The sequence below is a fragment of the Pituophis catenifer genome, unplaced genomic scaffold (assembly GCF_029215685.1).
Source record: "Pituophis catenifer annectens isolate HBS135680 unplaced genomic scaffold, rPitCat1.0.hap2 SCAF_7, whole genome shotgun sequence".
In the NCBI taxonomy this organism is placed as follows: domain Eukaryota; kingdom Metazoa; phylum Chordata; class Lepidosauria; order Squamata; family Colubridae; genus Pituophis; species Pituophis catenifer.
In genome coordinates, this window is record NW_027256887.1 from 87,257,978 (window position 1) to 87,285,920 (window position 27,943).

A 27,943-nucleotide genomic window follows, 5' to 3' on the forward strand; every position below is an offset into this window, starting at 1 on the left:
TTGTTCAGATATTTCCAATATATTGTTAGAAGATGATACACTGACAAAACATATTCATTCAATGGAAAAGTACTCCTTTAAACAATAATTAATAGGCATGTAAGCATAATTACAATATAAAATGTTATTGTTACAAATATTTTTATTATGCATTTATCATATTATAATGTATTCTGTATTATTGTTGCAATGAATGTTTCTTTTATTTACAATATATTTTTTCTTCAATTTATTTGTACTCTTTCTCATTGTAAAAAAATTGGTCACCTTACTAGAAAGCCTGAGGGAGAGAACAGCCTAAAAAACCTGAGGGCGAGAAGGGCCTAGAAAGCCTGAGGGAGCAAAGAGGCTAGAAAGCCTGAGGGGGCGAAGGGCCTAGAAAGCCTGAGGGAAAGAAGGGCCTAGAAAGCCTAAGGGACAGAAGGGCCTAGAAAGCCTGAGGGAAAGAAGGGCCTAGAAAGCCTGAGGGACAGAAGGGGCTAGAAAGCCTGAGGGGGGCTAGAAAGCCTGAGGGAGCGAAGGGGCTAGAAAGCCTGAGGGACAGAAGGGCCTAGAAAGCCTGAGGGAGCAAAGAGGCTAGAAAGCCTGAGGGGGCGAAGGGCCTAGAAAGCCTGAGGGAGGCGAAGGGGCTAGAAAGCCTGAGGGACAGAAGGGGCTAGAAAGCCTGAGGGGGCTAGAAAGTCTGAGGGAGCGAAGGGCCTAGAAAGCCTAAGGGACAGAAGGGCCTAGAAAGCCTGAGGGGGGCTAGAAAGCCTGAGGGAACGAAGGGGCTAGAAAGCCTGAGGGGGGCTAGAAAGTCTGAGGGAGCGAAGGGCCTAGAAAGCCTGAGGGGGGTTAGAAAGTCTGAGGGAGCGAAGGGCCTAGAAAGCCTGAGGGGGGTTAGAAAGTCTGAGGGAGCGAAGGGCCTAGAAAGCCTAAGGGACAGAAAGGCCAAGAAAGCCTGAGGGGGGCTAGAAAGCCTGAAGGAAAGAAGGGCCTAGAAAGCCTGAGGGAGCGAAGGGCCTAGAAAGCCTGAGGGAAAGAAGGGCCTAGAAAGCCTGAGGGAGCGAAGGGGCTAGAAAGCCTGAGGGACAGAAGGGCCTAGAAAGCCTGAGGGGGCGAAGGGCCTAGAAAGCCTGAGAGAAAGAAGGGCCTAGAAAGCCTGAGGGAGTGAAGAGGCTAGAAAGCCTGAGGGGGGCTAGAAAGCCTGAGGGAGGCGAAGGGCCTAGAAACCCTGAGGGGGGCTAGAAAGCTTGAGAGAGAGAAGGGAAGAGGAGAGGCCAATCGTAACTATTCATTAATTTTCAAACTGTGTCAATTTATCAAGCCCGATCACATAGTTTCATAGCAGAGCACAGCTATTCAGCTAGTAATATTCTAAAGCAAGCCCAGTACACGTCCCGCCAAAACAATTTTTATTACAAACACACTAAAGACAAAATGACTGCAAACATCACTTCGTTCCTAAAGAACGAACGAGAAAGGGCGAAAGAGACGTTGGAAAGAGACGGAGGGTTTCCTTTCCCTTCTAGGCACAACAATTTGGAAAAAATTACCTTTTCCTTTTTGCAAAAAGTTTTTTTAAAAAAAACAAAACCTTGCTGTATAAAAAATGCAGCCCCGGGGCCCTGGCATTAGTGCAAGGCTGCTAGAATGGCTTAAATCTATAAAAACTTTGCAAGATATAAAAAAACTCAGATTTTTTTGGACTTTTAAGAGCACCAGCATTGAAACAGCCTCTCTCACAATGGAAGACCACGAAGAGAACCAGAAATAAAACTTTATATCCTTTCTATTGTTCTTTCAGGACACAGCATGGAAAGCCAGTGGGTGATAAGTGAGCCTAAAAACCCACCAGAATTTAAGGTCTGATCAGTTAAATCTACAGGCAGTCCTTGACTTAAAACGGTTCATTTAGTGACTGTTCAAAGTGGTGCGGTGGCCCGGAGGTGGAGCTCTCGCGTCACAATCAGGAGGCTGTGAGTCCGAGACTGGGTAGAGGCAGATATTTCTCTCTCTTGGCACAATGAGAATATATCTGCCGAACAAAACTCTGCATTGGCAACAGGAAGGGCATCCGGCCAGTAAACACTCAGCTCCATTCAGTTGCCCCGACTCTACTCCGCAAAGGATTACGGGGTTGTTCAAAGAGGATGATTTAGTAACTGTTCCATGTTACAACGGCACTGACAAAAAAGTGATAATGATTGTTTTTCACACCGCACCGTTGCGGCATCTCAATAGTGACGTGATTAGAATTCAGATACTTGGCAGCCGACTCATATTTATGACAGTCATAAGTGTCCCACGGTCATATGACCCTCTTTGGTGTTGTTCTGACAAGCAAAGCCCATGAGGAAGCCAGATTTCATTTTACTGAACAACGGCGGTGATTCACTTTACAACTCAGGAGAAAGAAGGGTCGTAAAATGGGGTCAAAATTACTTAACATCTGTCTTGCTCGGCAACAGAAATCTGGCGTTCTGTCATGGTGGTGAACTCTTATCAAGTCCTTTTTTACCATTTTTTGCCTTGCTTTCTTTTTCTTGAAAAACGCCCAGTGCAATTTCTTTTCTTTTCTTTTTTGAGGAACTCAAAAGGCTTCGAGGAGGATGTGGACCATAGAGGGAACCTCAATGTTTTCTGGGGGACAGGTTGCGTCCTGCTCCATCGTGGGCGATCCTGTGAGCTGTGCAATGGGTCCAAGTCTCCACACTGCGCAAGAAGGACAAAGTAACCCCTCGGGGATTCTGGTGCCGTCCGTCTGCCAGAAAGAAGTTGAGAGAAGAGAGAGAGAAAAAAGTGAGGTTAGCAAGACCACCAGCATTCGTGGAACATGGCTCTAAATAGCATCGTCCTATTCCTGGAGTAGCTAAGAATATTTGTTGCTGAAGGTTAAACTGTCGGGTCCTTGATCGATTTCTTGCAGATATTTCATGACCCAACTAGATAACGTCATGAGTGCTAGAAGGGAGGGGCGTTGCCGAGACAAAGAGGAAAAGAAGGAAGGAAAGAAGGAAGGAAGGAAGGAAGGAAGGGGAGAAGGAGGAGAACTGCGGGGTCTTTGATGGTCTGTGAGCTTGGTGGATTTCTTGCAGATGTTTCATGACCCAACTAGGGAACATCATCAGTGCTAGAAGGGAGTGGGGTATGGCAAAGAGGAGGAGGAGGAGGAGGAGAAGGAGAAACAGGAAACGGAGAAGAGGAAAAAAGGACAAGGAGACAAGGAGGAGAATGATGACTGTGGGGTCCCTGATGATCTCTGAGCTTGATGGTTTTCTTGCAGATGTTTCATGACCCAACTGTGTAACATTCATCAGTGCTAGAAAGGAGTGGGAGTTGCAGAGAGGGAGGAAGAGGAGAAGGAAGAGCACAAGATCCATTGGTTGAAGAAACTGTTCCTCTCCATAAGTTTCATCCAACGTTTTTCTCCCAGAACAACCATAAACGAAAGGAAGATGAGAAGGCGAGAAAGAAGCCCCTTCTTTGGGGCAGCCCCTTAAATACTGGAACCCTGCTATCATGTCTCCCCTAGTCCTTCTTTTCTCTAGACTGGCCAAACCCAAATCCTGCAACCGTTCTTCCTATATTTTGGTCTCCCGGCCTTTCATCATTTCATAGTTGCTCTTCTCTGCCCTTTTTCCAAAGTCTCCACATCTTTTTTTTTTGTAACGGGGTGACCAAAACTGGATACAGCATTCCAGGTGTGGCCTTACTCGATTATATTCCGGAGCCAGTTGCTTACTAAGCCAAGATACGTACGAAAACAAAATTCATCCTTTCGGGGATTAGCAGAGAATCCGCTGGGATGGAATTGCAGCAGCCGTGCTCCGAACACCAGAGTGACATCTTCTTGCACACTTCCTCGGTTAATTCAAAGCGTACATAGTATTCCTTGGGAGAAAAAAACCAGAAGTATTTAGCCAGCTAGGAAACTGAGAGGCTCCTTCCTGAGCACAGGAATACAGGTAGTCCTCGACTTACGACCACAATCGAGCTCAAAATTTCTGTCGCTAAGCGAGACATTGGTTAATTGAGTTTTGCCCCCATTTTACCACCTTCCTTGCCACAGTTGTTAAGTGAATCACTGCAGTCGTTATGTTAGGAACACGGTTGTTAAGTGAATCTGGCTTGCCTGTTGACTTGGCTTGCCAGAAGGGGATCACGTGACCCTGGTCATAAATATGAGTCAGTCGCCAAAAGTCTGAATTTTGATCGCGTGAGCATGGGGTTGCCGGAATAGTTGTAAGTGTGAAAACAGGTCGTAAGTCATGTTTTTCAGTGCCGTTGTAACTTTGAACGGTCACTGAACGAAATGGTCATAAGTCAAGGACTGCCTGCATCGTGAATGGCTTTAACTCACCTTGGTGACTTTTAGGATATCGGCAAGAAATCTGGACATGACGAGACGCTTCTTGGCTCGAGTGACAGCGACGTACAGCAAATTCCACTCATCTTCCGGAATGGCTTCTGGGAGAGCTTAAGAAAAAGAGGGAAGGAGGGAAAAATAAGAGTTGAATGGGAATTCTTTGAATGGATCTGCTCCAAACACACATCTGAATTCTTCAGCACCGAGTGGTGCTCCATCCCAACCACCAAAAAAGGGAGGTGTTCCATTGTTAATCAACAATTAGACATTGCTATCAGGGCTTCCCTAAAAAGAAGAGAAGGGGAGGGAGGGAGGGAATGGATGGATGAAAGGAAGGAAGGAAGAAAGGAAGGAAGGGGAAATAAAGGGGAAAAGAAAATAGAGGGAGGGAGGGTGAAATGAACAAAGGAAGGAAAGAAGGAGAAGGGAGGGAAGAGAGGAAAGGGAGAGAGGAAGGGAACAGGGGAAGGAAGGAAGGGGAAGAAGAAAAATGGAAGGGAGGGAGGAAGGTAAGAAGAAGGGGAAAGGTTGGTACTTAGCCCCAGCAAGGCTGGCTAAAATGTACCCAAACCTAAGCCCAAAGTGCTGGAGATGTAACCAGTACCAAGGTACTTTCTTTCATGTCTGGTGACTATGTCCTGAAGCAAAAAAGTACTGGACCAAGATACAAGGTTGGCTGCAAGACCTAATAAATTGTCAAATTGATCCGGAAACATTTCTCCTGGGAATATCAAAAACTAAATTTGATTAAAAAAAATTAAAATCTAATCCTACATATATTAACAGCGGCAAGAATTGCATTCACGCAATATTGGAAGGAACGCAATTTACCATCAGAGGGACTGATCATCCAGAAAATATATGAATGTGCCGAAATGAAGATACTTATTACCCTAAAATTAAAAGAAAAAGATGATTCGGAATACTATGAGGTTTGGGGAAAATGGTACAGGTGGCTAGACAATAGAAATAAAAATAGGTAATATACACAAGGAAGTTGAGGATTTGACATTAAATGTATAAATATGTATATAATGTATATATTACATGAATTGTTAATCCAAAGTATACAAAAGAGCCTTGGTGGCGCAGCAGACTAAAGCGCTGTTAAGTAGCACCAGCTGCCTGCAATTACTGCAAGTTCAAATCTCACCAGGCTCAAGGTTGACTCAGCCTTCCGTCCTTTCGAGGTAGGTAAAATGAGGACCCGGATTGTGGGGGCCATAAACTGACTTTGTATAAAAAAGAACTCCGCTTAGGGGTGCCCGAAAGCCCTACTAAGCAGGTATATACAAAAGGATGAAGGCTATTGCTTAACGCATTGTAAGCTGCCCTGAGTCTCTGGAGAAGGGCGGCATATAAATCAAACCAATAAATAAATAATAAATAAATAAAAATGACACTGTCTGTTTGACTATGTACTAGAGTTATTGGAAAAGAAAAACTACAATAAAATTACTTTTAAAAAAAAAGAAGGGGAAAGAAAGAGGAGAGAAAGATGGAGGGTGGGAGGGAGGGAGAGGAAGGAAAGAGAAAGGGAAGGAAGGAAGAGGGGAACGGAGGGAGGAAAGAAGGTAGAAGATAAAAGGAGATGAGGAAGGAAAGAAGGAACATGATATAGAAGAGGGGAGGAAGGAAAGAAGGGAGGGAGGGAGGGGGAGGAAGGAAGGAAGGAAGGAAGGAAGGAAGGAAGGAAGGAAGGAAGGAAGGAAGGAAGGAAATTAATTATACTCACCAGGTGGGTTCCGAGGAAACCTTCCAAGATAGGGCCATGTAAACGGGATGCTGACAAAGTCACCAGATATTTGGACGGTGTCAAATTCCAGCCCTTTGGCCTTGTGCACAGTCCCTAGGATATAATCTAAAATACACCAAATTGTTGGAAATGCAATCATCAACATGGAACATATTTCCAAATGTGGTGGACATGTCCCAAAGCAAAGGCATATTGGTTAAAAATCCCAAAATGGTTAGAGGAAATGACAGTGGGAAAAATTGCTATGAAACCCGAACTATTTCTATTGGGAATTATAAAAGAGAAGATTAGGAAAGAAATTTATTATCTTATACTTCACATAATTATGGCCGCCAGAATTTCATTTGCACAAAATTGGAAACACAGATTTGCTCCAGCAAATACGATGATCATAAAAAAGGTGCTAGAATGAGCAGAAGCAGATAAATTAACAATGGAACTAAAAGACCGAGAGGAAACAATCTATTACGAGACATGGAATAGATGATATAGCTGGTTGGAGAAAGAATCCAAAATTAATGTATAAATGTAAGAGAAGATATTAGAGAGGAGCGAAATAGTTATTGTGTAATAGATAGGTATAAATTGTAGTGAATATAGAAATTAGTAAATCACTTTACTCCAAAGCGACTTGAAGTCAGGACTGGACAAGAGGTTCAGTGGCCCTTCTGCTCTCTGAGCTCTTGCAGACGTTTCACGACCCAACTAGGTGACATCATCAGTGCTAGAAGGGAGTGTGGGTATTTTGACCCGGCTCCCCAAACACGACAAATCCTCTGTACTTGAAGCAATGATTCCTTTATTAGGAGCGCCAGTAGCTCCGGCAAAAACAAAAAATCTCTCTCACTGCAAGCTAACAAGTACGTCCATCCGGGAGATGAATAGTTGTCTGCCCCCTCTATTCATCTCCGCCCCCTGCCTTGTATCCCCAGAGCTACGGTGGGGCTTCACTAGCAGTGGTGGCTCTTCCGTCCCGAGGACCGGCCCATAGATTTCCACTGCTCTCCTCTCCTCTGCCTTCTGTGCATCTGTGTGTCAAGCACTGGACTCAGCTGTTCCTCCTCCTCCTCATCAGCCACTTCAGACCAGACGACTGGTGCGCGCATGCGCGCTGGAGCTGAGCTAGGGCAACACTCGTTTGTCCACCAATATGTCTCCGCATGCCACCTGTGGCCCCCGTGCCACAGGTTTGCCATCACGGTTATAGGCAGACAATAATAAAGTAGCTAGTTTGAATTCTATATATGTGGATCTGGTTGTTCGCACATGCTATTTACCTGCATCTTCTGGATGCCAAACATGGCACTGGCGTATCCTGTTTACCAGCTCCGGAATACGTTCCCGGTATTTCTCGACAATTCCAATTTTTATTTCCAGTTGTTTGTCTTCTGATTTTTCCGCATAGTCCTTGATGCTGGCCAAGCCCTTCTCAACCCACCTCTTGATGAAAAAATCCTTTACCTCGAGTTTCACTAGGAAGATCAAACAAGAGAATTTGTCTTTTGAAAAAGAGGCAGCTGGACTTTCTGTTTTTTTTTTTTCTTTTGAAGACGTTTCGCTTCTCATCCGAGAAGCTTCTTCAGCTCTGACTGGATGGTGGGGTGTCCTTGCAGACAGCTGATCATTTGCATCCTTTTAGGGAGACGTTGAGGCCACTTGGAGGTTGATCTCTGACCTCCTTCCAACCTCCAAGTGGCCTCAATGACTCTCGGAGAGAGTGCTAATCCCAGGTGAAATTATAAAGTTATTTATAAATTATAAACAATTTCCTTGTGCTTCATGATAGAATAAGAATAGGAATGGGAATGGGAATGGGAATGAAATGGGAATGGGAGTGGAGTGGAGTGGAGTGGAGTGGAGTGGAGTGGAGTGGAGTGGAGTAGAGTAGAGTAGAGTAGAGTAGAGTAGAGTAGAATAGAATAGAATAGAATAGAATAGAATAGAAAAGAAAAAATATGGAATGGGAGTGGAGTGGAGTGGAGTGGAGTGGAGTGGAGTGGAGTGGAGTGGAGTGGAGTAGAGTAGAGTAGAGTAGAGTAGAGTAGAGTAGAGTAGAGTAGAGTAGAATAGAATAGAATAGAATAGAATAGAATAGAATAAATAACTTTACTGTCACTTTGAATGTACCCTAATCGGCATACATCAAAATGAAATTACATTGCTCTTAAAGGATCAGAGAATGGAGAAGAGGAAGTGCCACCTTGATTGGTATAAACAGAGCTCATATTTTACACCCAGCAGTTGTAGGAATTCTTCCCTAATGTCTTCTTGATTTTCTATACAGGTAGTCCTCGACTTACGACCCCAATTGAGCCCAATATAGCTGTTGCAAAGTGAGACATTTGTTAAGTGAGTTTTGCCCCGTTTTACGACCCTTCTTGTCACTGTTGTTAAGTGAATCACTGCAGGGGGTTGTAAATGACTGAGCCATTTGAGACTCTTATTACATATGACCATAGTAGCCAGGCTCCATTACGGTCGTATGCTGAGGACTACCTTTACACAATTTGCACGACTACAAAAATGCCGGTTGAGAGAACTCACGTTCAGGATGAAGCAGCTTCCAGAGGTCATGAATCTTCTCAAGGCCAAAGGCTTTAAGACCCTAATTAAAAGGAGACAACAAAAACAATATCAAGTAGAGCCCTGTGAGATGGGAGTTGTAGTCCAATCCACAGTTGTAATTATCTGTCTATATTTTGGGGCTCTTTAATGTACTTCAAATAGTCAGATGTCTCTGCAAAATTCAGTATGTTTGCAACAGGCTGCAAAACATAGCAATCTTTCAGTATTGAAAGGGTTATCACAGAGAAGAGGTTGTCAGGAGAGGGGGAGGGAGAGAAGGAAGGAGGGAGGGAGGAAAGAAAGCAAGAAGGAAAAAGGGGAAGGGAGGAAGAAAGGAGAAAGAAAAAAGGTAAAATGGAAGGAAGGAAGGAAGAAAAGAAGGAAGGAAAAAGGGTGAGGGAGGAAGGAAAGAGAAAGGAGGAAGGAAAAAGGGTGAAATGGAAGGAAGGAGGGAGGAAGGAAAGAAGGAAGGGAAAAAAAGAAGGGAGGGGGAGGGAGGGAGGAAGAAGAAAGGAAGGAAGGAAAAAAGTGAAATGGAAGGCGTGAGGAAGGAAAGGAGGAAGGAAAGAAGGAAAAAGGGTGGTGCAGTGAGGAAGGAAGGAGAAAGAAAGAAAAAAGATGGAATGGAAGGAAGGAGGGAGGGAGGAAAGCAAAGAGGAAGGGGAAGAGAGGAAGGAAGAGGAAAAAAGAGGAAGGAAAACGTGAAATGGAAAGAAAGAGGGAGGGAAGAAGGGAAGGAGAAAGGGAAGAAGAAAAGGAAAAAGGGAGGGGCATGGCAGAAGGAAGGAGAAAGAAGGAAAAAAGGTGAAATGGAAGGAAGGAGGGAGGGAGGAAGGAAGGAGAAAGGAGGAAAGAAAAGACGAAAAGGAAGGAAGGGGGGAAGGAGGACAGATGGGAGGGAGAGCGGAAGGAAGAAGGGAAGAAGAGAGGGAGAAAAAGAAGGAGGGAGGAAGAAATCCCTATTCTACCTTTCCTGGACCTTCTCACACTCACCCCCAGCAAGTGTATCTTAGCAGGTGAGTTTCCACCTGTAACGTTCACCGCATCCTCAAAGACGGTTTGGTTGTTCCGGGATAAGCGAGCCACCTTCCCCTCCACGCCGACCCCACTGACGTCACCTGTGGAAAACAGAGCAGCGTGTCAGTCCCACTTAGCAATTCTTACCGGAGCGATAAAAAGGACGACTGGCCGGAAACACTCACTTTCCTGGTTGTTTCCCACCAGGGTTTTCTTCCCGACTTTCTTGCAAACGTCCAGAAGGGTCGCGCCAACGTAAGCTATTTCGGAGCCAAAGCGAAAACTCTGGGGAAGAAGAAAAGGATCCTTCAATGAGGTTAGAACTGGATCCGGTAATAGAAGTGACATTTGCTGGGCTTTCTTCCCCCTAAGCTACGGCTGGCTCTCATCCCTAAGGTGGGACTAGAACTCACCGTCTCCTGGTGATCGGCCCAAAGTCACCTAGCCAGCTTTCATGCCTAAGGCAGAACTAGAACTCCCCGTCTCCTGGTGATCGGCTCAAAGTCACCCAGCCGGCTTTCCTGCCTAAGGCAGAACTAGAACTCCCAGTCTCCTGGTGATCGGCCCAAAGTCACCCAGCCGGCTTTCATGCCTAAGGCAGGACTAGAACTCCCAGTCTCCTGGTGATCGGCCCAAAGTCACCCAGCCGGCTTTCCTGCCTAAGGCAGAACTAGAACTCCCAGTCTCCTGGTGATCGGCCCAAAGTCACCCAGCCGGCTTTCATGCCTAAGGCAGGACTAGAACTCCCAGTCTCCTGGTGATCGGCCCAAAGTCATCCAGCCGGCTTTCCTGCCTAAGGCAGAACTAGAACTCCCAGTCTCCTGGTGATCGGCTCAAAGTCACCCAGCCGGCTTTCCTGCCTAAGGCAGAACTAGAACTCCCAGTCTCCTGGTGATCGGCCCAAAGTCACCCAGCCGGCTTTCATGCCTAAGGCAGGACTAGAACTGGAGTGGACTCACAATGAGATCCATGAATTTCTAGGAAACTTCTGGATTGAATTGCGTATCTTCTCCAAAGGGAATTATGAGATTGCTTTCAATTGGAACTAGAGAAGATCACAATTTAGATCCATGAATCACTAAGAACTGAATCGTCTGGGCTCTTCGATCTACAGCTGACTCACAACTCCCAGTCAAACATCTCAGCTCACCTGCCTTTCTTCCTCGGCTTACCTGCGTCAGGTAGAAGATGCGGCTGTGGGGCACGTTCAAAAGTGAGTTGACAGCACCTCGGAAGGTGTAGATCTGTTGGTGTGGATCTCCTACCAAGATCACCCCACACGTTTGCGAGAGGACAATGTCCATAACCGCTAGAGAAAAGGGGGAAAGGAGAGACCTTTAGAAGCTCAGTGTGGAATGGAGACCAACGTTCTCACAGGAACAAGATCCTCAAAAAGAGACAGTGGCTTTAATGAGCCATGGATTTTAATCTTTACCATAAATGATCGGAACTGGAATTTCCAAAGCAGGAAAGAAATCTAGAGGAAATTGCACCCCTCTACTCCAAAACTCAAGGGACGTGCTGGCTCAGTGGCTAAGATGCTGAACTTGTCGATCGAAAGGTTGGCAGTTCAGCGGTTCGAATCCCGAGTGCCGCATAACGGAGTGAGCTCCCATGACTTGTCCCAGCTTCTGCCAACCTAGCAGTTCGAAAGCAGGTAAAAAAAGCAAGTAGAAAAATAGGGACCACCTTTGGTGGGAAGGTAACAGCGTTCCTTGCGCCTTTGGCATTTAGTCATGCCGGCCACATGACCACGGAGACGTCTTCGGACAGCACTGGTTCTTTGGCTTTGAAATGGAGATGAGCACTGCCCCCTAGAGTCGGGAACGACTAGCACATATGTGCGAGGGGAACCTTTACCTTACTCCAAAACTCACCAATCATGAATCTTACACAGCTTTCCATAATACAGGGGTGTTAAACTCAAGGCCCTTCCTCCTCCTTCTCCTCCTCTTCCTCCTCCTCCTTCTCCTCCTTCTCCTCCTCTTCCTCCTCCTTCTCCTCCTCTTCCTCCTCCTCCTTCTCCTCCTCTTCCTCCTTCTCCTCCTCTTCCTCCTCCTCCTTCTCCTCCTCCTCCTCTTCCTCCTCCTTCTTCTCTTCCTCCTCCTCCTCCTTCTCCTCCTCCTCCTTCTCTTCCTCTGGCAGCCAAAATGGGGCACTGTTTTCGGCCTGGATGGCCTCCTGCAGCACTCTGCCAGCCAAAAAAGAGTGGGGGGGGGCGGTGCAAGGGCCTCCTGTGCCCCGTTTTGGTTGGCAGGGTGTTGCAGGAGGCTGTCCAGGCCGAAGAAATCCAGTTTGATACCCTTGCCCTAATATTAGATCACAGTTTCTCAATGTTGGCAAGTTGAAGGTATGTGGACTTTAATTCCCAGAATTCCCCAGCCGGCCAGAGCCCTTCCTTTAGACTTGTCTCCTCTGCAAAAGGGGTCTTAAGAATTATTTCTCTGCCAAAAGACCAACCCAACCATGACAGGTCCAATCCTCATCTTACGAGCACAACCGAGCACAAAATTTCCACTGCTAAGCAAGACCGTTGTTAAGTGAGTCCCTGCAGTTGTTAAGTTAGTGACACGATTGTTCAGCAAATCTGGCTTCTCCATTGCTTGTCAGGAGGACGCAAAAGGGGATCACGTGACCCCTCACCCCCTCCTTGGGACATTGGCGACTGTCATGAGTCAGTTGCCAAGCGTCTGAATTTCGATCGTGTGACCACGGGGATGCTGCAACGGTCGTAAGTTTGAAAAACGGTCATGAGTCACTTTTTTTTTCAGTCCTGGTGAAACGTGGAATGATCACTAAACGAATTGTTGTAAGTCGAACATTTATTGCAAGTTTAAGCTCTCTACAAGAATCTGACCAACTCACAGTCAAGGGAAATGAGCGGGAGATAAGGCCTCTAGTTGGACTTCCGGTTTGGCGACGCGGCGAGACACTTGGGGAAATAGTGGGCTCTGATGAGCGCCGCGAAAACCCCGGCTGCCGAACCGCTGCCGATGGATCTTCGGACCAGAACCGTCCTGTAGGGACAGGGAAGAAAGAGGGGTGCCTTGGACGACCAAGAGGAACAAGCAAGTTCCTCGGAGGTCAGAGGGAACCCTCTGTGAGTCGGCAGCGGGGGATGGCAGCCATGTGGCTGCCACGAAGCTGGGACAACCGGGCTGAGAGATGTGCAGGAGGAAAGTGAATTGAAACGGAGCTCTTTGAAGTCGGGTGAGTGACAACCAACCCAGGCTTGTAACAACACTTAGAGCAATTTTTTTAACCATAAGACCCCTAGCCATAAAACAGCGGCTGTACAACAAAGGGGCAATGGAAAGTTTAAAATGTAACTTTAAAGAAGAAGGCCTCTAGTTCTTGACTTACAACAGTTTACTTAGTGACCATTCAAAGTTACAACCACACTGAAAAAAGTTACTTATGACCGTTTTTCACACTTACGACTGTTGCAGCATCCCGAGGTCACATGATTTACATTCGGATGCTTGACAACTGACTCACATTTGTGACGGTCAGTGTCCCCGAGTCACGTGATCACTCTTTGCAGCCTTCTGACAAGCGAGGTCAACGGGGAAACCAGATTCACTTAACAACCGGCTGACTAACTTAACAAACTGCAACGATTCACTTAACAACCATGGCAGGAAAAGTCATAAAATGGGGCAAAACTCACTTAAATAATTTTCACACTTAGCAAAACATAAATTTTGGGCTCAGTTGCGGTCGTAAGTCGAGGACTGCCTGTACTTTAAAAACTGAACCCAAAATCTACACCTTCACTCACCGGGGGTGCAATCTTGGGCCTCATCCACCAAGATGGCGTCGTAGTTGGAAAGAGAAGGCTTCTGGAGTTGCCAAAGTTTCAAGTAACCTAAAAGACACAAGACATTCAAATCAGTGTACAATAAAACAACATTGTATGATTTTGGGTTCTTGGGCTCCTGCAGAAGCACAGCTCACGATTATTTTAAAAAGGAAGCGCTATAATTTTCTTTTAATACAGCGTTCCCCAACCTTGGCCACTTTTAAGATGTGTGGACTACCTATAACAATTGTAATAATTTGAATATTTTCAATAATATATTCAATTAAGCAAAAAGAAAAGAAAATTGAAATGATATAGGATTATGATTTACTAGATAAAACTCATGTAACTGGTTTTTATATAAATGGTATTGTTAAATAGACAGAATTTAGGGAAATAATTGTGAATTGTATTATGTTGTGTTATTTGAACTAAGCACTCTATTTAAACCTCAAATTGGTATATTTTCAAGATTAGAGATAAGATTTAAATCTGAGGAAGTAACAATTAAATAAAGATTTAATGAATATTATATGAAGTAATAATACAATGTAAGGAAGTTTTAGAAATGGAAATAAGATTTAGAAATATAAACATGGTTTGAACTGTATTGTTAATAGTGAGTATTTAGGGTAAGAATTGTGAAATGTAGTATGAGGTATTAATTGAATCAAGATTTAAAGTGGATTAATAGAAGGGTAATTGCTTTGATCAAGTTAATATGAGTTAGCTTTTTATAAGATGGTAATAGTTGAGATATGTGATAAGTATTATGGCAAAAATAGAATATATAAAATTTTGTTAAAGATGAGCAAAAAGTTGAACAAATTTATGATCGGATCAATGCTCTGTTCCGAAAAGATGTATGTTTATTTGTGTGTAAAAAATTTTAAAAAAAAAAATTAAAAAAAGATGTATGGACTTCCAACTCCCGACATGCTGGCTGGGGAATTCTGGGAATTGAAGTCAACAAGTCTTAAAGTGGCCAAGGCAAGATTAGAACTCACCGTCTCTTGTTGATTGGCCCAAAGTCCTCCAGCCAGCTTTCATGTTAACGTGGAACTAGAACTCACTGTCTCCGGGTGATTGGCCCAAAGTCCTCCAGCCAGCTTTCATGTTAAGGTGGAACTAGAATTCACTGTCTCCTGTTGATTGGCCCAAAGTCACTGAACTGGCTTTCATGCTTTAAGGCGGGACTAGAACTCACCGTCTCTTGGTGATTGGCCCAAAATCCTCCAGCCAGCTTTCATGTTAAGGTGGAACTAGAACTCACTGTCTCCAGGTGATTGGCCCAAAGTCACCTAGCTGCCTTTCAAGCCTAAGGCAGGACTAGAACTCACTAACTCCAAGTGATTGGCCCAAAGTCCTCCAGCCAGCTTTCATGTTAACATGGAACTAGAACTCACTGTCTCCAGGTGATTGGCCCAAAGTCACCTAGCTGCCTTTCAAGCCTAAGGCAGGACTAGAACTCACTAACTCCAAGTGATTGGCCCAAAGTCCTCCAGCCAGCTTTCATGTTAACATGGAACTAGAACTCACTGTCTCCAGGTGATTGGCCCAAAGTCCTCCAGCCAGCTTTCATGTTAAGGTGGAACTAGAATTCACTGTCTCCTGTTGATTGGCCCAAAGTCACTGAACTGGCTTTCATGTTAAGGCGGAACTAGAACTCACCGTCTCCTGGTGATTGGTCCAAAGTCACCCAGCTGGCTTTATACGTAACGTAGGACTAGAATTTCCCTCCATGAAGAAAATCGCCCCTTTCTTCTTTTTTTTTTTTTCTTCCTGTTTCTTCAGCAAAGCTAAATGCCCCCAACCTTCCCTCAAATATTCCACTTACCGTCGTGCGTCATTCTGTGTGCCACCTCTTCGGTTGGGCCCAGTGCTTTCATCTTGGCCCATATTTGTTTCGCTTCTTCGACAATGATCTAGAAAGCAAAAGCTGGTAAGAGGATCTTGCTGGTGAAAAGATTCAGATCCAGAGTTTTCTCATCTAGGCTGCCCAGAGATCTTGAAAGGAGAAGGAAGGTCTGGATCTACAGCTAGTCCTCGACTTACGGCCACAATGGCTAAGCAACACAGTTGTTAACATTTTACGACTGTTCTCGGCACAGTCGTTAAGTGAATCGCTGCTGTTGTTAAGTGAGTCACATGGTTGTTAAGTGAATCTGGCTGTCCCCCATGGACTTTGCTGGTCAGAAGGTCGCAAAAGACACCAGGGTACTGCAACCGTCATAAATATAGTCCCTGACTTACGACCACACTAGAGAACAACATTTCTGTTGTTAAGCGAGACAGTTCTTAAGTGAAGTTTGCCCCACGTTGCAACCTTTCTTGCTGTTAAGCAAATCACTGCAGAAGTTAAGTAAGGAACAAGGTTGTTAAGTGAATCTAGCTTCCCAATTTTCCTTGCCAGAAGGTCGCAAAAGGAGGATCTCCCGTGACCTCAGGAACTGTCATAAATACGAGTCAGTTGCCGGTTTTGATCAAATAATCCTGGGGATGCTGCAACGGTTTGTCAGTGTGAAAAACTGGCCATAACTCGCTTTTTTGCTGTGCCATTGTAACTTTGAAGCGTCACTAAGTGAGCTGTGGTAATTCGAGGACGTCCTGGACATGCTTAGATGTGAAGGGTCTGAATTTGGAATCGCGTGACCAACGGGGATGCTGCAAACGATCATAAGCGTGAAAAAAAATGATCCCGTCCTTTTTTTCAGGGCCGTTAATAACTTTCGAACGGTCGCTAAACGAACGCTCGTAAGTCGAGGATTAACTGTCCCTGGTCCCGAGAACCAAACACTCACGTGTTTTTCGTGTTCCTCCACAAGGACTTTTTGTCCACGGTTGTTCTTGCACCAAATGGGCGTGTGTTCCACGGTGATGGCCACATCCGCCGAAGCGAAAAAGGCAGCGAGGGTCTGAACGACCGTCTTGGCTCTGATGAACGGAGACTGGCCCTGGCGATTGGAGAGGACAAAGCTGACCAGGTAGGAGGTCAGCGAGCCCAGGTTAAGCTTCCGTCCGTAACTGCAGCAGAATGAAAGAGGGAAGGTGGAATTAATCATCATCTCCTTTTAACGAGCTCAGAATCCCTTGTATCGGGGTGGAGTGTGAGCGACTGAACGGAGCTGAGTATTTAAAATTTTAATTTTAATTGTTGTCGTGTTTTTTGTGTTTTTAAATAGGCTGTACACCGCCCTGAGTCCTTCGGGAGAAGGGCGGTATAGAAATAAAATTATTATTATTATTATTATTATTATTATTATTATTATTTACTGGCCGGATGCCCTTCTTGTTGCTAATACGGAGTTTTATTCATCTATATCTATATTTTCATTGTGCCTCTATCTAGGATTGAATTCACAGCCTTCTGATTGGGAGGCCATGTTCTGTCCCCGTCCCCACACACACACAAACAGCCAGCCGGGGGTTAAAGAAGTACTCGGCACACACAAGGTTCGTTATCAGGAACTTGGCAGCAGTACGATAACCGTCTGCCAAGTGCTTTACTACAAGAAGAGGGAGTGTTCCTCCACCAGATAACACCAACGAATACACACAGTTTTCAAAACAGTCCAGCTCAAACATGAAATCTTCAGCAGATCAGGCGTTGTACAAAGTGACTAGCCAGAAGTTAGCTTTGTCCGTCACAGAGTCTAAATGGCCACCACACTCTCTTATATAGCCTGTGGGGTGACAGTGACTCAGCTTAATCCCTGGCACGCCTCCTCATCTGCTGCAAACGTTTATCTCGCCTTCGTTGGCGTGGATCCAGGAACGACTTATCCCCCTCATCGCTGTCATCGGAGACACCTGGCTCCTGGTCAATCTCCTCTCCCTTGGCAGACACCTGAGGCATTGCCAGAGAGGAGGGGCCTGGAGAGGGAAGCCTGGCCGGCTCCTCTCCTTCATGTTTGGAGCCTTCTTCCTCCGATAAGATGGGCTCGGGGATCGGAGCCACAACAGGCCAGAGCTCCACCTTTAGGCCACTAGACCGGAAGGTGGAATTAATCCTGACGTTAAATCTCTGCTTATTTGGGTGCGGATTGCTAGCAAGGAGCTCGTAGGACACATCCAGGCTCAGCCTGAAGGAGGGCTCAAATGCGTCATAAGTCACGAGTCCCTGCGTGCCCGCAAGAGATCTAAAAAAGATGTTGAGACTCTGGAAAGAGTGCAGAGAAGAGCAACCAAGATGATTAAGGGACGGGAGGCTAAAACATACGATGAACGGTTGAAGGAACTGGGCATGGCTAGTCTAGTGAAGAGAAGGACCAGGGGAGACAGGAGAGCATCTTCCAATATTTGAGGGGCTGCCACAGAGAGGAGGAAGGGGTCAAGCTATTCTCCAAGGCATCCGAAGGCCAGACAAGGAATAATGGATGGAAACTGATCCAGGAGAGATTCAACCTGGAAATAAGGAGGCATTTTCTGACAGTGAGAACAATCAACCAATAGAACAGAAATTGCCTTCAGAAGTTGGGTAGCTTCATCACTGGAGGCTTTCAAGAGGAGATTGGACTGCCCCACTGATTCCCTTAACGTGGCCGACAAGGTCGTAAAATGGGACAAAACCAGGGGTGAAATCCAGCAGGTTCTGACAGGTTCTGGAGAACCGGTAGCGGAAATTTTGGGCAGTTCGGAGAACCGGCAAATACCACCTTCTGGCTGGCCCCCAGAGTGAAGTGGGAATGGAGATGTTGCAATATCCTTCCCCCAGGAGTGGGGAGGGAATGGGGATTTTGCAATATCCTTCCCCCAGGAGTGGGGAGGGAATGGGGATTTTGCAGTATCCTCCTGGAGTGGGGAGGGAATGGGGATTTTGCAGTATCCTTCCCCTGGAATGGGGTGGGAATGGAGATTTTGCAGTATCCTTCCCCTGCCACACCCATTAAGCCACACCATGCCCACCAAGCCATGCCCACAGAACCGGTAGTAAATTTTTTTGGATTTCACCACTGGACAAAACTCAACAATTGTCTCACTCAACAGCCAAAATGTTGGGCTCAATTGTGGTCATAAATCGAGGACTAACTCCCTGTAAAGAAGACCCGGTCACTTACTGCCTGCCGACTTCTGCAAATGCTAAGGAGTGGATGGTTTTACAGGTGACGTTGGCAGGGAAAACCTGCGACGCCTGTTGTGCGATGGTCTTGTTGAACGCCAAGTACAAGAAGTTCAGCTCGGACCACCTCGTGGCGTACTGGATCAGAGTGGACGTTTTGCCAGTGCCTGCGTGAAAAATTAAAAACATTTCAGTCCTTCTGGGTTTGTTGCCTGGGGTTTTTTTTTTTAGTAAGACCACACCTGGAATCCTGCATGAGTGGTGCAGTGGCCTAGAGGTGAAGCTCACAATCAGGAGGCTGCGAGTTTGATCCTAGGTAGCGGCATATATTTCTCTCTCTTTGGAGCACAATGAGTAATTGTGTGCTGCGAACTCAACATTGGTGACAGGAAGGGAATCCGGCCAGGAAACATTCAGCTCCATTCAGTTGCCCCAACTTTCTTTATCTTTATTAGATTTGTATACCGCCCTTCTCCTTTCGGATTCAGGGCGGTGATCAGCCAAAATAAAAACATTTGTACACAAAAGTTAAAATCATTTAAAAAATAATTAAATGAAATTTGGCCCATCATTTAAACATTTCAATTAAAAATCAGTATCAAACTTTAAAACTAACATGGAATCAGGCCAGCCCGGCTAACTGAAAAAAGTAAGTTTTTAGGGCCCGACGAAAAGTCCGGAGGTCTGGGATCACTCGTATCTCTGGGGGTAGATCGTTCCAGAGGGTAGGTGCCACCACAGAGAAGGCTCTCCCCCTGGGGGTTGCCAGCCGACACTGTCTGGCGGACGGCACCCTGAGTAGGCCCACATTGTGGGAGCGTACTGGCCGGTGATAGGCTATTGGTGGCAGAAGGCGGTCCCGTAAGTACCCCGGCCCTAAGCCACGGAGCGCTTTAAAGGTGGTCACCAACACCTTGAAGTGCACCCGGAAGTCCACCGGAAGCCAATGCAGCTCGCGCAGGAGAGGTGTCACGTGGGAACGCCCCGTCGCTCCCATAATCCCCCGCGCGGCCACATTTTACACCAGTTGGAGCCTCCGGGTACACCCCAAAGGGAGCCCCATGTAGAGAGCGTTACAATAGTCCAGACGAGAACTCTGCCCTGATGTAAGGGATTACGGGGTCATTAAAAGACCAAAAAAATAAAAGACACCTGGATGCAGGATTCCAAGTGTGGCCTTACCAAGGCCTTGTAAAGTGGTATCAACACTTCAGGTGATCTTGATTCTATCCCTCTGTTGATGCAGCCTAGAACTGGGTTGGCTTTTTTGGCAGCTGCTGCACACGGCTGGCTCCTATCTAAATGGTTGTCCACTAGGACTCCAAGATCCCTCTCACAGTCACTACTATTGAGCAAAGTACCACATATACGGTACCTGTGCATTTTATTTTTCTAGCCTAAATGTAGAACCTTTCTTTTTTCGCCATTGAATTTCATTTTGTTAGATCGCGCCCAACCTACAAGAGGGAATCAAGAATCTTTGGGGCTCGGGCTGCCTTACCTGCGAAAGCCACAATTTTTACCATCTCTCCAGGTGCAAGGGCATGGTTTAAGATCTGTTGTTGTTCACTAGTAGGTTGTAAAACAGGCCTGTTGGCGAACAGAAGAAGTAGTAGTTACACATGGTTGTAAACGTTGTGTAAAATCATAGTTGTTAACAGGCACTGCCGGGCTGCTAGCCCTCAACATACGACCCCATTGGAGCCCAATGTTGCTAAGCGAGATTATTGTTAAATGGGTTTTGCCCCCCTTCGCAACCGTTCTGTGCACAGTTGTTAAGTGAATCACAGCAGTTGTTCAGTTAGTTCACACGGGTCGTTAAGTGAATCTGGCTTCCCCATTGACTTTCCTTGTCAGAAAGTCTCAAAAGGGGATCACATGACCCTGGGACACTGCAATGGTCAATATGAACTCCGTTGTCAAATGTCTGCATTTTGGTCACATGACCAGAGATGGTATTCAGCCGATTCGGGCCAATTCAGACCAGTTCGCCCGAATCGGTATAGTAGCAACCTGCAGGTGGGCTGCCCACGTGCCCAGGCGCTATGCTGACCTATTTAGGCACGTTTTCAAGCCATGCGCATGCCTGCAAGCCGCATGAGAAAAAGCACATGCGTGGAAGGCCGTGCGCATGCATGGACACCAGGGGTGGGTTCTAAAATTATTTACTACCGGTTCTGTGGGGGTGGCTTATTTTGTGGGCGTGGCTTGATGGTCATGTGACAATTCATTAGGATTTAGCAGAGGTACTGGTCTACCAGGCTTTTAACTGCTTGCAGAACTGTACCGGTCTACTCATATATTTTTGCAGGCACCGGTTTACTCATGTATTTTTGCAGGCACTGGTCTGCTCATGTATTTTTGCAGGCACCGGTCTACCCATTTATTTTTGCAGGCACCAGTTTGTTCATGTATTTTTGCAGGCTCCGGTCTACTCATGTATTTTTGCAGGCACCGGTCTACCCATTTATTTTTGCAGGCACTGGTCTGCTCATGTATTTTTGCAGGCACCGGTCTACCCATTTATTTTTGCAGGCACCGGTCTACCCATTTATTTTTGCAGGCACTGGTCTGCTCATGCATTTTTGCAGGCACTGGTCTACTCATGTATTTTTGCAGGCACCGGTCTACCCTTTTACTTTTGCAGGCACCGGTCTACTCATGTATTTTTGCAGGCACCAGTCTACCCATTTATTTTTGCAGGCATCCGTCTACTCATGTATTTTTGCAGGCACTGGTCTACTCATGTATTTTTGCAGGCACCGGTCTACCCTTTTATTTTTGCAGGCACCGGTCTACCCATTTATTTTTGCAGTCACTGGTCTACCCATTTATTTTTGCAGGCACCGGTCTACTCATTTGTTTTCTTTTAACACTGATCAGCTGTAGGGCGGCCCTTTGAAGCCCCCGGCAAGAATTTAAACAGTTTTTTTCCTTATAGCCCATCAGCTGGGACTCAGGAGGCAGCAATAGATTGGGGGTGGGGCCAAATAAAAGGTAAGAATAACATGGGGGGGGGACAGGGAGAGCGGGGGGCGGGGGGACAGAACTGGTTCCGTGATGTCATATCGTCACCGCTACCGGCTTGGTGGAACCGGGCCGAACCGGGAGGAACTCACCACTGGTGGACACGGTGTGTGCGCTCACATTTGTGAATTGGTAGGGAAAGTAAGTGAATACTGCCCCTGCATGTCACCACCGGGATGCCGTAACGGTCGTAAACCGGGTGAAATACGGTTCGTGAGTCACTTTTTTTTTCAGTGCTGTTGCAACTTCAGTCACTAAGCAAACCGTTGTAAGTCGAGGACTACCTGTATTAACCTACAAAGTCAAATGTACCCACCTGAGGCCTCTTTTGCCGCTGGATAATTTGGGATTATGTTTGACAGCCGGGCTGAAGGGAAAAGTTTCCAGGTGATACAGGCAATAAAAAACATTGTAGTGAAGCCTAAAAGGACACAGAAAATGGGAAGAGTGAAAACGTACCTCAAGAGTAAAAACTCTAAACTTTGCCTGAGCAAAGTCGCAGCTGCTTTAATGAGTAGGTGCTTTATTTTTTATTTATTTATTGGTATCCTGCCTTTATGATTCCTGCATCTAATTCAATATACAATATACAGCTTCTTCCTCCTACTATATATACAATATTCAGCTTCTTCTTCCTACTTTCCCCACAACAATAACTCTGTGAGGTGGGTTGGGCTGAGAGAGAGAGAGAGAAGTCCAAAGTCTCCCATTTGGCTTTCATGCCTAAGGCAGGACTAGAACTCACTGCATCCTGGTGATAGGCTCCAAGTCACTCAGCTGGCTTCATCCTAAAGTGGGACTAGAACTCACCATCTCCTGTGGACTGGTCTAAGGTCACCCAGCCAACTTTCATAGCAAAGATGGGACTAGAACTCACCGTCCCCTGGTGATCGGCCCAAAGTTACCCAGAGAGCTTTCATAGTGAAGACAGGACTAGAATTCACTGTCTCCTGGTGATCGGCCCAAAGTCATCCAGGTGGCTTTCATGCCTAAGGCAGGACTAGAACTCACCATCCCCTGGTGACTGGCCCAAAGTTATCCATTCCGCTTCTAAAAGTGAAACTAGAACTCACCGTCCCCTACTGATTGCCCAGAGTCACCTAGCTGTCTCCTGCTTTCTAGTCCGCTACCTTTCTAACCCGAAGACCCAAAGTGGCTCTCATGCTAGATTGTGTACTTTTTTTTCAAAGCGTGCACAGCCCTCCCTAACAGAAGATACTCCTAGTTTTACTCCTGCCATAAACTACAGATATCAGCCTTAGGAGACTTCCTGACCCTTTGCAAACTTACCTGTTACTAATGTGGACCTCATTCTTCCGCATGGCGTATAGTAGGGTTGCCGTGGAATACAACACCTCAAGGGTGTCCATCAGCGACATAGGGGAGCTGGGTCTTTGAAGGCAGCCCACCAACTCCTGAATGTCGCGAACGCCTCCAGCCAAAAGCACAATGGCCGCCATCACTGCCCGAACGTAGGCCGGCTGGAAGAACATGGGGTGAATCATTATAGGGGTGAGGGAAACAGAGGAAGACCGAGGAGGAGGAGGAGGAGGAGAAGAGATAGAGGAGGAGGAGGAGAGGGAGGAGGAAGAGAGATGGAGGAGGAGGAAGAGATGGAGGAGAGGAGAGAAGAGTGGGAGGAGGAAGAGAGATAGAGGAGGAGGAAGAGATGGAGGAGAGGAGAGAAGAGTGGGAGGAGGAAGAGAGATGGAGGAGGAGGAAGAGATGGAAGAGGAGGAAGAGATGGAGGAGGAGGAGAAGAGTGGGAGGAGGAAGAGAGATGGAGGAGGAGGAAGAGATGGAAGAGGAGGAAGAGATGGAGGAGGAGGAGAAGAGTGGGAGGAGGAAGAGAGATGGAGGAGGGGGAAGAGATGGAAGAGGAGGAAGAGATGGAGGAGGAGAACTGTTTATTAAAGGGCCAGCTTCAATCTCTCCAGCCTGCGTTTGTTACTGCCGGGCTATTTGAGCTTCTGCAAGGCCACTCGTGGGAGGGGACAGAACAGTGAGTCTTATACTCCGGAGCGTCTCATAACTCCGAAAAATACGGTACTGCAAGACTGAACAAAGATAATAAAAATTCCTAATCCAGTCTCCCTTTTAAGTGCTTCCCTGCCTTCCTAAAAGAGTAGTTCAATTTATTGTTAAGAACGATGTTAAACTGCATCTTTGCTTCTCTCTGACTTAATTCTTATCCTTTACACCCTTAGAGGAACTTAGGAGGAAATTCTATCTGCCTAAGTAGGGAGGGAGGAGCCAGCCTGTTTGCAACTGATAACCACTTGGGAACGGCCCTTCCTTAAAAGCTGAATTCAGAGAAGGCTGCAAAAGTTCAATCTTTACGCTTAGCATGGTCCAAGAACTTTGCATCGATGTTCCGAGGACTGCAACGTATAAACTACCGGTAGTAGAAGGGAATGTTTGTAACTCAAGAGTTGAACTGTGGGGTCCTGGATGCTCTCTGAGCTTTTCTTGCAGACGTTTCCTGACCCAACTAAGTAACATCATCAGTGCTGAAGGAGGAGGAGGAAGAGGAAGAGGAGGAAAAGAACTATGTGGTCCTTGATGCTCTCTGATCTTGGCTCTTTTCTTGCAGACGTTAAATGACCCAACCAGGCATTGATGATGTTACCTTGTGGGGAAATGGGTTCACTCCTTAATTGTACCACACAAGGACAGACTTCGCCATAGTTTCAACTGGAAAACGGTGAGCATCCTAGACAAACTGAGTCCAAAAAGCAGCAGAGTTCCTAGAAGCCTGGCACTCAGGCAAATCCCTAAACCGTCGCTAAACGAATAACTATCGTTATACGAATAACTAGTCGAAGGACCGTCTCTCTCGGAATCCATTGCCTTTTGAGCAGGGTGGATTTGATTTAAATCGAGTTGATTTAAATCACAATTTAAATCATGATTTAAATCACTAGTAAATAGGCTTGATTTAAATCAACTCGATTTAAATCATAATTTTTAAAGAGCAACTGTCATCTCTGCTACTCCTTTGACCCATTGTTGACTCACCGATAGTTCCAGCGTTGCAGAATATACAGCCTCATGCTACATAACTAAGCTCCATTTCATGCTGAATAAACTAAATTATTTATGTATCTTAAATAGAAAACTATCTTACGATAGATTTTTACCCCAAAAGTTTTTTATTAAAATAAATTCAATAAAAATCAAAAAAATCCGATTTAAATCAAAAAAATCTGATTTTTTTGATTTAAAAAAAAAAATCATTGATCTTTATCCACCCTGCTTTTGAGTGACATCCCCAAATTCTGAGCAAGAAAACCCACATCCCAGGGAAAACACAATGGAAACCCCCCAAAATCTCAATTACAGGGAGCGTTTAAGCCCGCCAAGACCTACTTTCTCTTTGCGACCGTCCAAATCCGGAAGATTTTTGGCGATGCAGACTTCTGCCTTGAGAAAGAGCGAGTGGCGTTTCAGACAGGCCAGGGCAGCGGTGGGATCTCGGCAGTGGCAGCTCCGAACATCAGCCACACACCTGGATTTGGGAAGAGAAACATGGACAGGTGAGATCCCAAAGGTGCTTTTTATAGGAGGCAACTGGAACTTTCTGGGATGAGACGTTTCGCTTCTCATCCAAGAAGCTTCAATAAACAAAGCAACAATAAACAACAATAAACGAAGCAACGTTGTCATTCCGTTGCCGGCATATCGGAAAAGCTCAGGAGGCTCTTCAGCCAACACAACATACACAAACACTTCAAACCCAAGAATACACTAAGGTAGAAGCTTGTCCACCCCAAGGATAAAACACAAACTAAGCAACATGGTATATGCAGTACAATGCAGTGAGCCATGTGCAGATCTGTACTTTGGGGAAACAAAACAGCCACTTCACAAACTCATGGCACAATACTGGAGAACAATCCCATCGGGATAAGATTCAGCAGCCCATTTGCCCATTTAAAAGACACAGGCCACTCTTTTGAAGACAACAAACTCCACATTTTGGACAGAGAGGACTGCTGGTTTGAAAGAGGAGTCAAAGAGGCCATCTTTGTCAAAACCGAACAGACCTCTCTCGACAGATAATCTCTCTAAAACACACTTCTCTCTGTGTGTGAGCGAGCACATGGGGTCACCTGATCGCCATCTGCAACCATCCCAGCTGGCTATCAACAAGCAAACTCAGTATGGGAATCTGGATTCGCTTAAAGGCGCAAATGGTTTACTTAAAGACGTCAGTGATTTACGTAAGAACGGTGGCAAAAAAAAGATAATAAAATCAAGCACACTTAACAGTCGCCTCGCTTAGCAAAGAAAATACGTACTGCTCCCCATTGTGGTCATAACTCAAGGACCATCCGTATACCAAGATACCCCCGTTAACGAAAGCAAAGGAGACGGTTTCCGGTTGCGATACCGAAGGCCACTCACCGGATAAATCCCAGCATGCATCGGGGGTTCTCCTTGGTTAGGCCGTATCGTTGCAGAACGATTCGAAGGGTCAACGAGGCGTGGTCGACTCCCTTCAAATACTGATAGTAAACCTTCTTCCAAGGAATGAACTGAAAAACCAGAGCAAAAAACATCGGATATTATGATTTGGGGGCTTCTTATTTTTATTTTTTAATCCAGCCTTTTATTATTTTTATACGCTTTGAATCGAATCCTTCGCTGTGAACTGCATGCATTTTCCGCTTTAGGGAACCAAGCTATCAAAAGCACCCCTAGTGCAGGGAATCCACAAAATTAAGAATTTAAAGTCCGAAAAATACGGTATGTCAAACACCAAGTGCCATAATTTAGAGTTCAAATGAGTACAAGTTCACTTGTACTTTTTATGTACATTGAGAGCTTATGCACCGAAGACAAATTCCTGGTATGTCCAATCACACTATAAAGAATTCTAATAACTTTATTTTATTATTCTCTTCTATTATTCTCTCCTCTCCTCTCCCCTTCCTTTGTTCTGCCCCAGCTACGGACCCCAAAGAACGCAGCACATACAAAGTCCGTTCAAACCTTAGTTTACTAAATAAACCAGTATTTTACAACAACGGCTGGTAATTAACTGCATTAACAGCCGCCAAGAAGTCAAAGAATAATAACTGAAAGCTTACTATGGTTGGCAGATTGCCCAGAAGCAATTTGCAGGAAGCTGATAAGATAAGCAAGACAAGACACTAAGGAGAGTGAACGAAGTTGTTCCCTGCAAATTGCTTCAGTCGGTGTTCCTCCTTAAATAGGCTAAGGGAGTGGCCAATTAGCCCCAAGCCTGACTCTCGAGGAGACCTCCTCCTGAGGAGCCACTCCTGCCTTTTAACAGCTCTGCACGTTTGTGCATCGAGAAGAGGCTCCTCCTCTTCGTCCTCTTCACTTAAGCTTCTGGAGATTGAAGGCTCTGGCTGAATACCCGCCTCTGACACCACATCTTCTCCAGCCTCCTCATTGTCCGACTCGAGCGCCAGCTGCACAGGCTGCTGGGGAAGCACCACACCAGCCTCCTCGCTGTCAGAATCAGCTACTAGCTGCAAAGGCCACCGACGGGCCACAACACCCCTTCCATTCCTATTCCATTCTATTCTTCTCCTTCCAAGCTAAAAGATAATTGCCGAATGGAAAAGGGTTCCAAGCAGAAGAATGTCCCTGACCATGATAAATTAAATCACGGAAGAAACCATGCAAGGGAGACAAAGGCCTTCCCCAGGTCCTGTCCACCATTCCTGAGATAACGGCCTCCCTTACCTTCACGTCAGAGATGATGCGCTTCCAACGTCGACACACCAGACAGAGGTTCTGGAGGAGATCAACCAAAGGTACCAGGGCAAAGACCTGTTGAAGGATTTCATCTGGCAGTTTCTCCATGGTCCCCTGAGGTACGTCATCCCCAGATGTGGTTCCTAAGAGCCCAAAGTGGACATCGGGAAGTGGATCCACCTCTTCCTGCTTGACCGGTCCATCGCCTGAGCTCTCTTCAGAAAGCCTCACCAACCACGGTTTATGTTCTTGGACCTCCTGGCCAGCATTTCCGTCGGAGTTGCTAGGTCCCGAGGAGAAACGTAACCGTTTCTTGGGGGCCGCCGACGTGTCCCTTCCATCGTCAAGAAGACTGCAGGAGTCGTCCGAGTCGGACGCCGCGTCAAGAGCGAAGTTCTCCAGAGGTTCCTCAACTTTGGGTTTCTGGCTTTCCGCCATCTTACCGGAGCATGGCGAGATGTGAGATCTACTCCTGAAGTAATCTGTGATGGTCCTTTGGTGGCCTGCAAACCCAATAGAGGCAGAAAGAAAAGACAAATGACAGCACCTTCAAAGGACAACTGTGGCGCCCGGGTAGAAAAGCAAGGTGGACAATGGCAGGCATCTGTAGAGGTAGTCCTCGACGTAACAACAGTTCCA

General features: G+C 46.0%; 1 protein-coding gene across 2 annotated transcripts; it reads right to left on the minus strand.

Annotated features, from left to right (window-relative positions):
* Positions 1-27,760, minus strand: LOC139319657 (F-box DNA helicase 1-like). 2 transcript variants are annotated; one of them, XR_011600633.1, is made up of 20 exons: positions 27,293-27,760; positions 25,982-26,112; positions 24,944-25,082; positions 22,865-23,055; positions 21,891-21,995; positions 20,049-20,137; positions 18,546-18,714; positions 16,290-16,512; positions 15,326-15,413; positions 13,468-13,554; positions 10,859-10,995; positions 9,872-9,971; positions 9,663-9,787; positions 8,649-8,709; positions 7,382-7,576; positions 6,084-6,209; positions 4,343-4,458; positions 3,742-3,873; positions 960-2,743; positions 1-734 (listed from the first exon to the last, which is right to left on the minus strand). XR_011600633.1 is itself a non-coding variant. In XM_070947605.1 (19 exons), exons 1-19 carry the CDS (start codon positions 27,740-27,742, stop codon positions 2,573-2,575), a joined length of 2,835 nt encoding a protein of 944 aa, XP_070803706.1. In that variant the 5' UTR covers positions 27,743-27,760; the 3' UTR covers positions 1-2,572. The 2 variants fall into 2 exon arrangements, 1 of the variants encoding a protein (XP_070803706.1); XM_070947605.1 differs by having other exon boundaries at positions 1-2,743.
* Positions 27,761-27,943: the final 183 nt, after the last annotated feature.

Excerpts from the sequence above, each read along its gene's own strand:
- LOC139319657 (XM_070947605.1), bottom strand. The coding sequence starts at position 27,742 with ATGGCGGAAAGCCAGAAACCCAAAGTTGAGGAACCTCTGGAGAACTTC. Across the intron at positions 21,996-22,864 it reads GAGGTCCACATTAGTAACAG|GCTTCACTACAATGTTTTTT; the intron begins GTAAGTTTGCAA and ends GTGTCCTTTTAG. Across the intron at positions 9,788-9,871 it reads GGTGGGAAACAACCAGGAAA|GTGACGTCAGTGGGGTCGGC; the intron begins GTGAGTGTTTCC and ends TGTTTTCCACAG.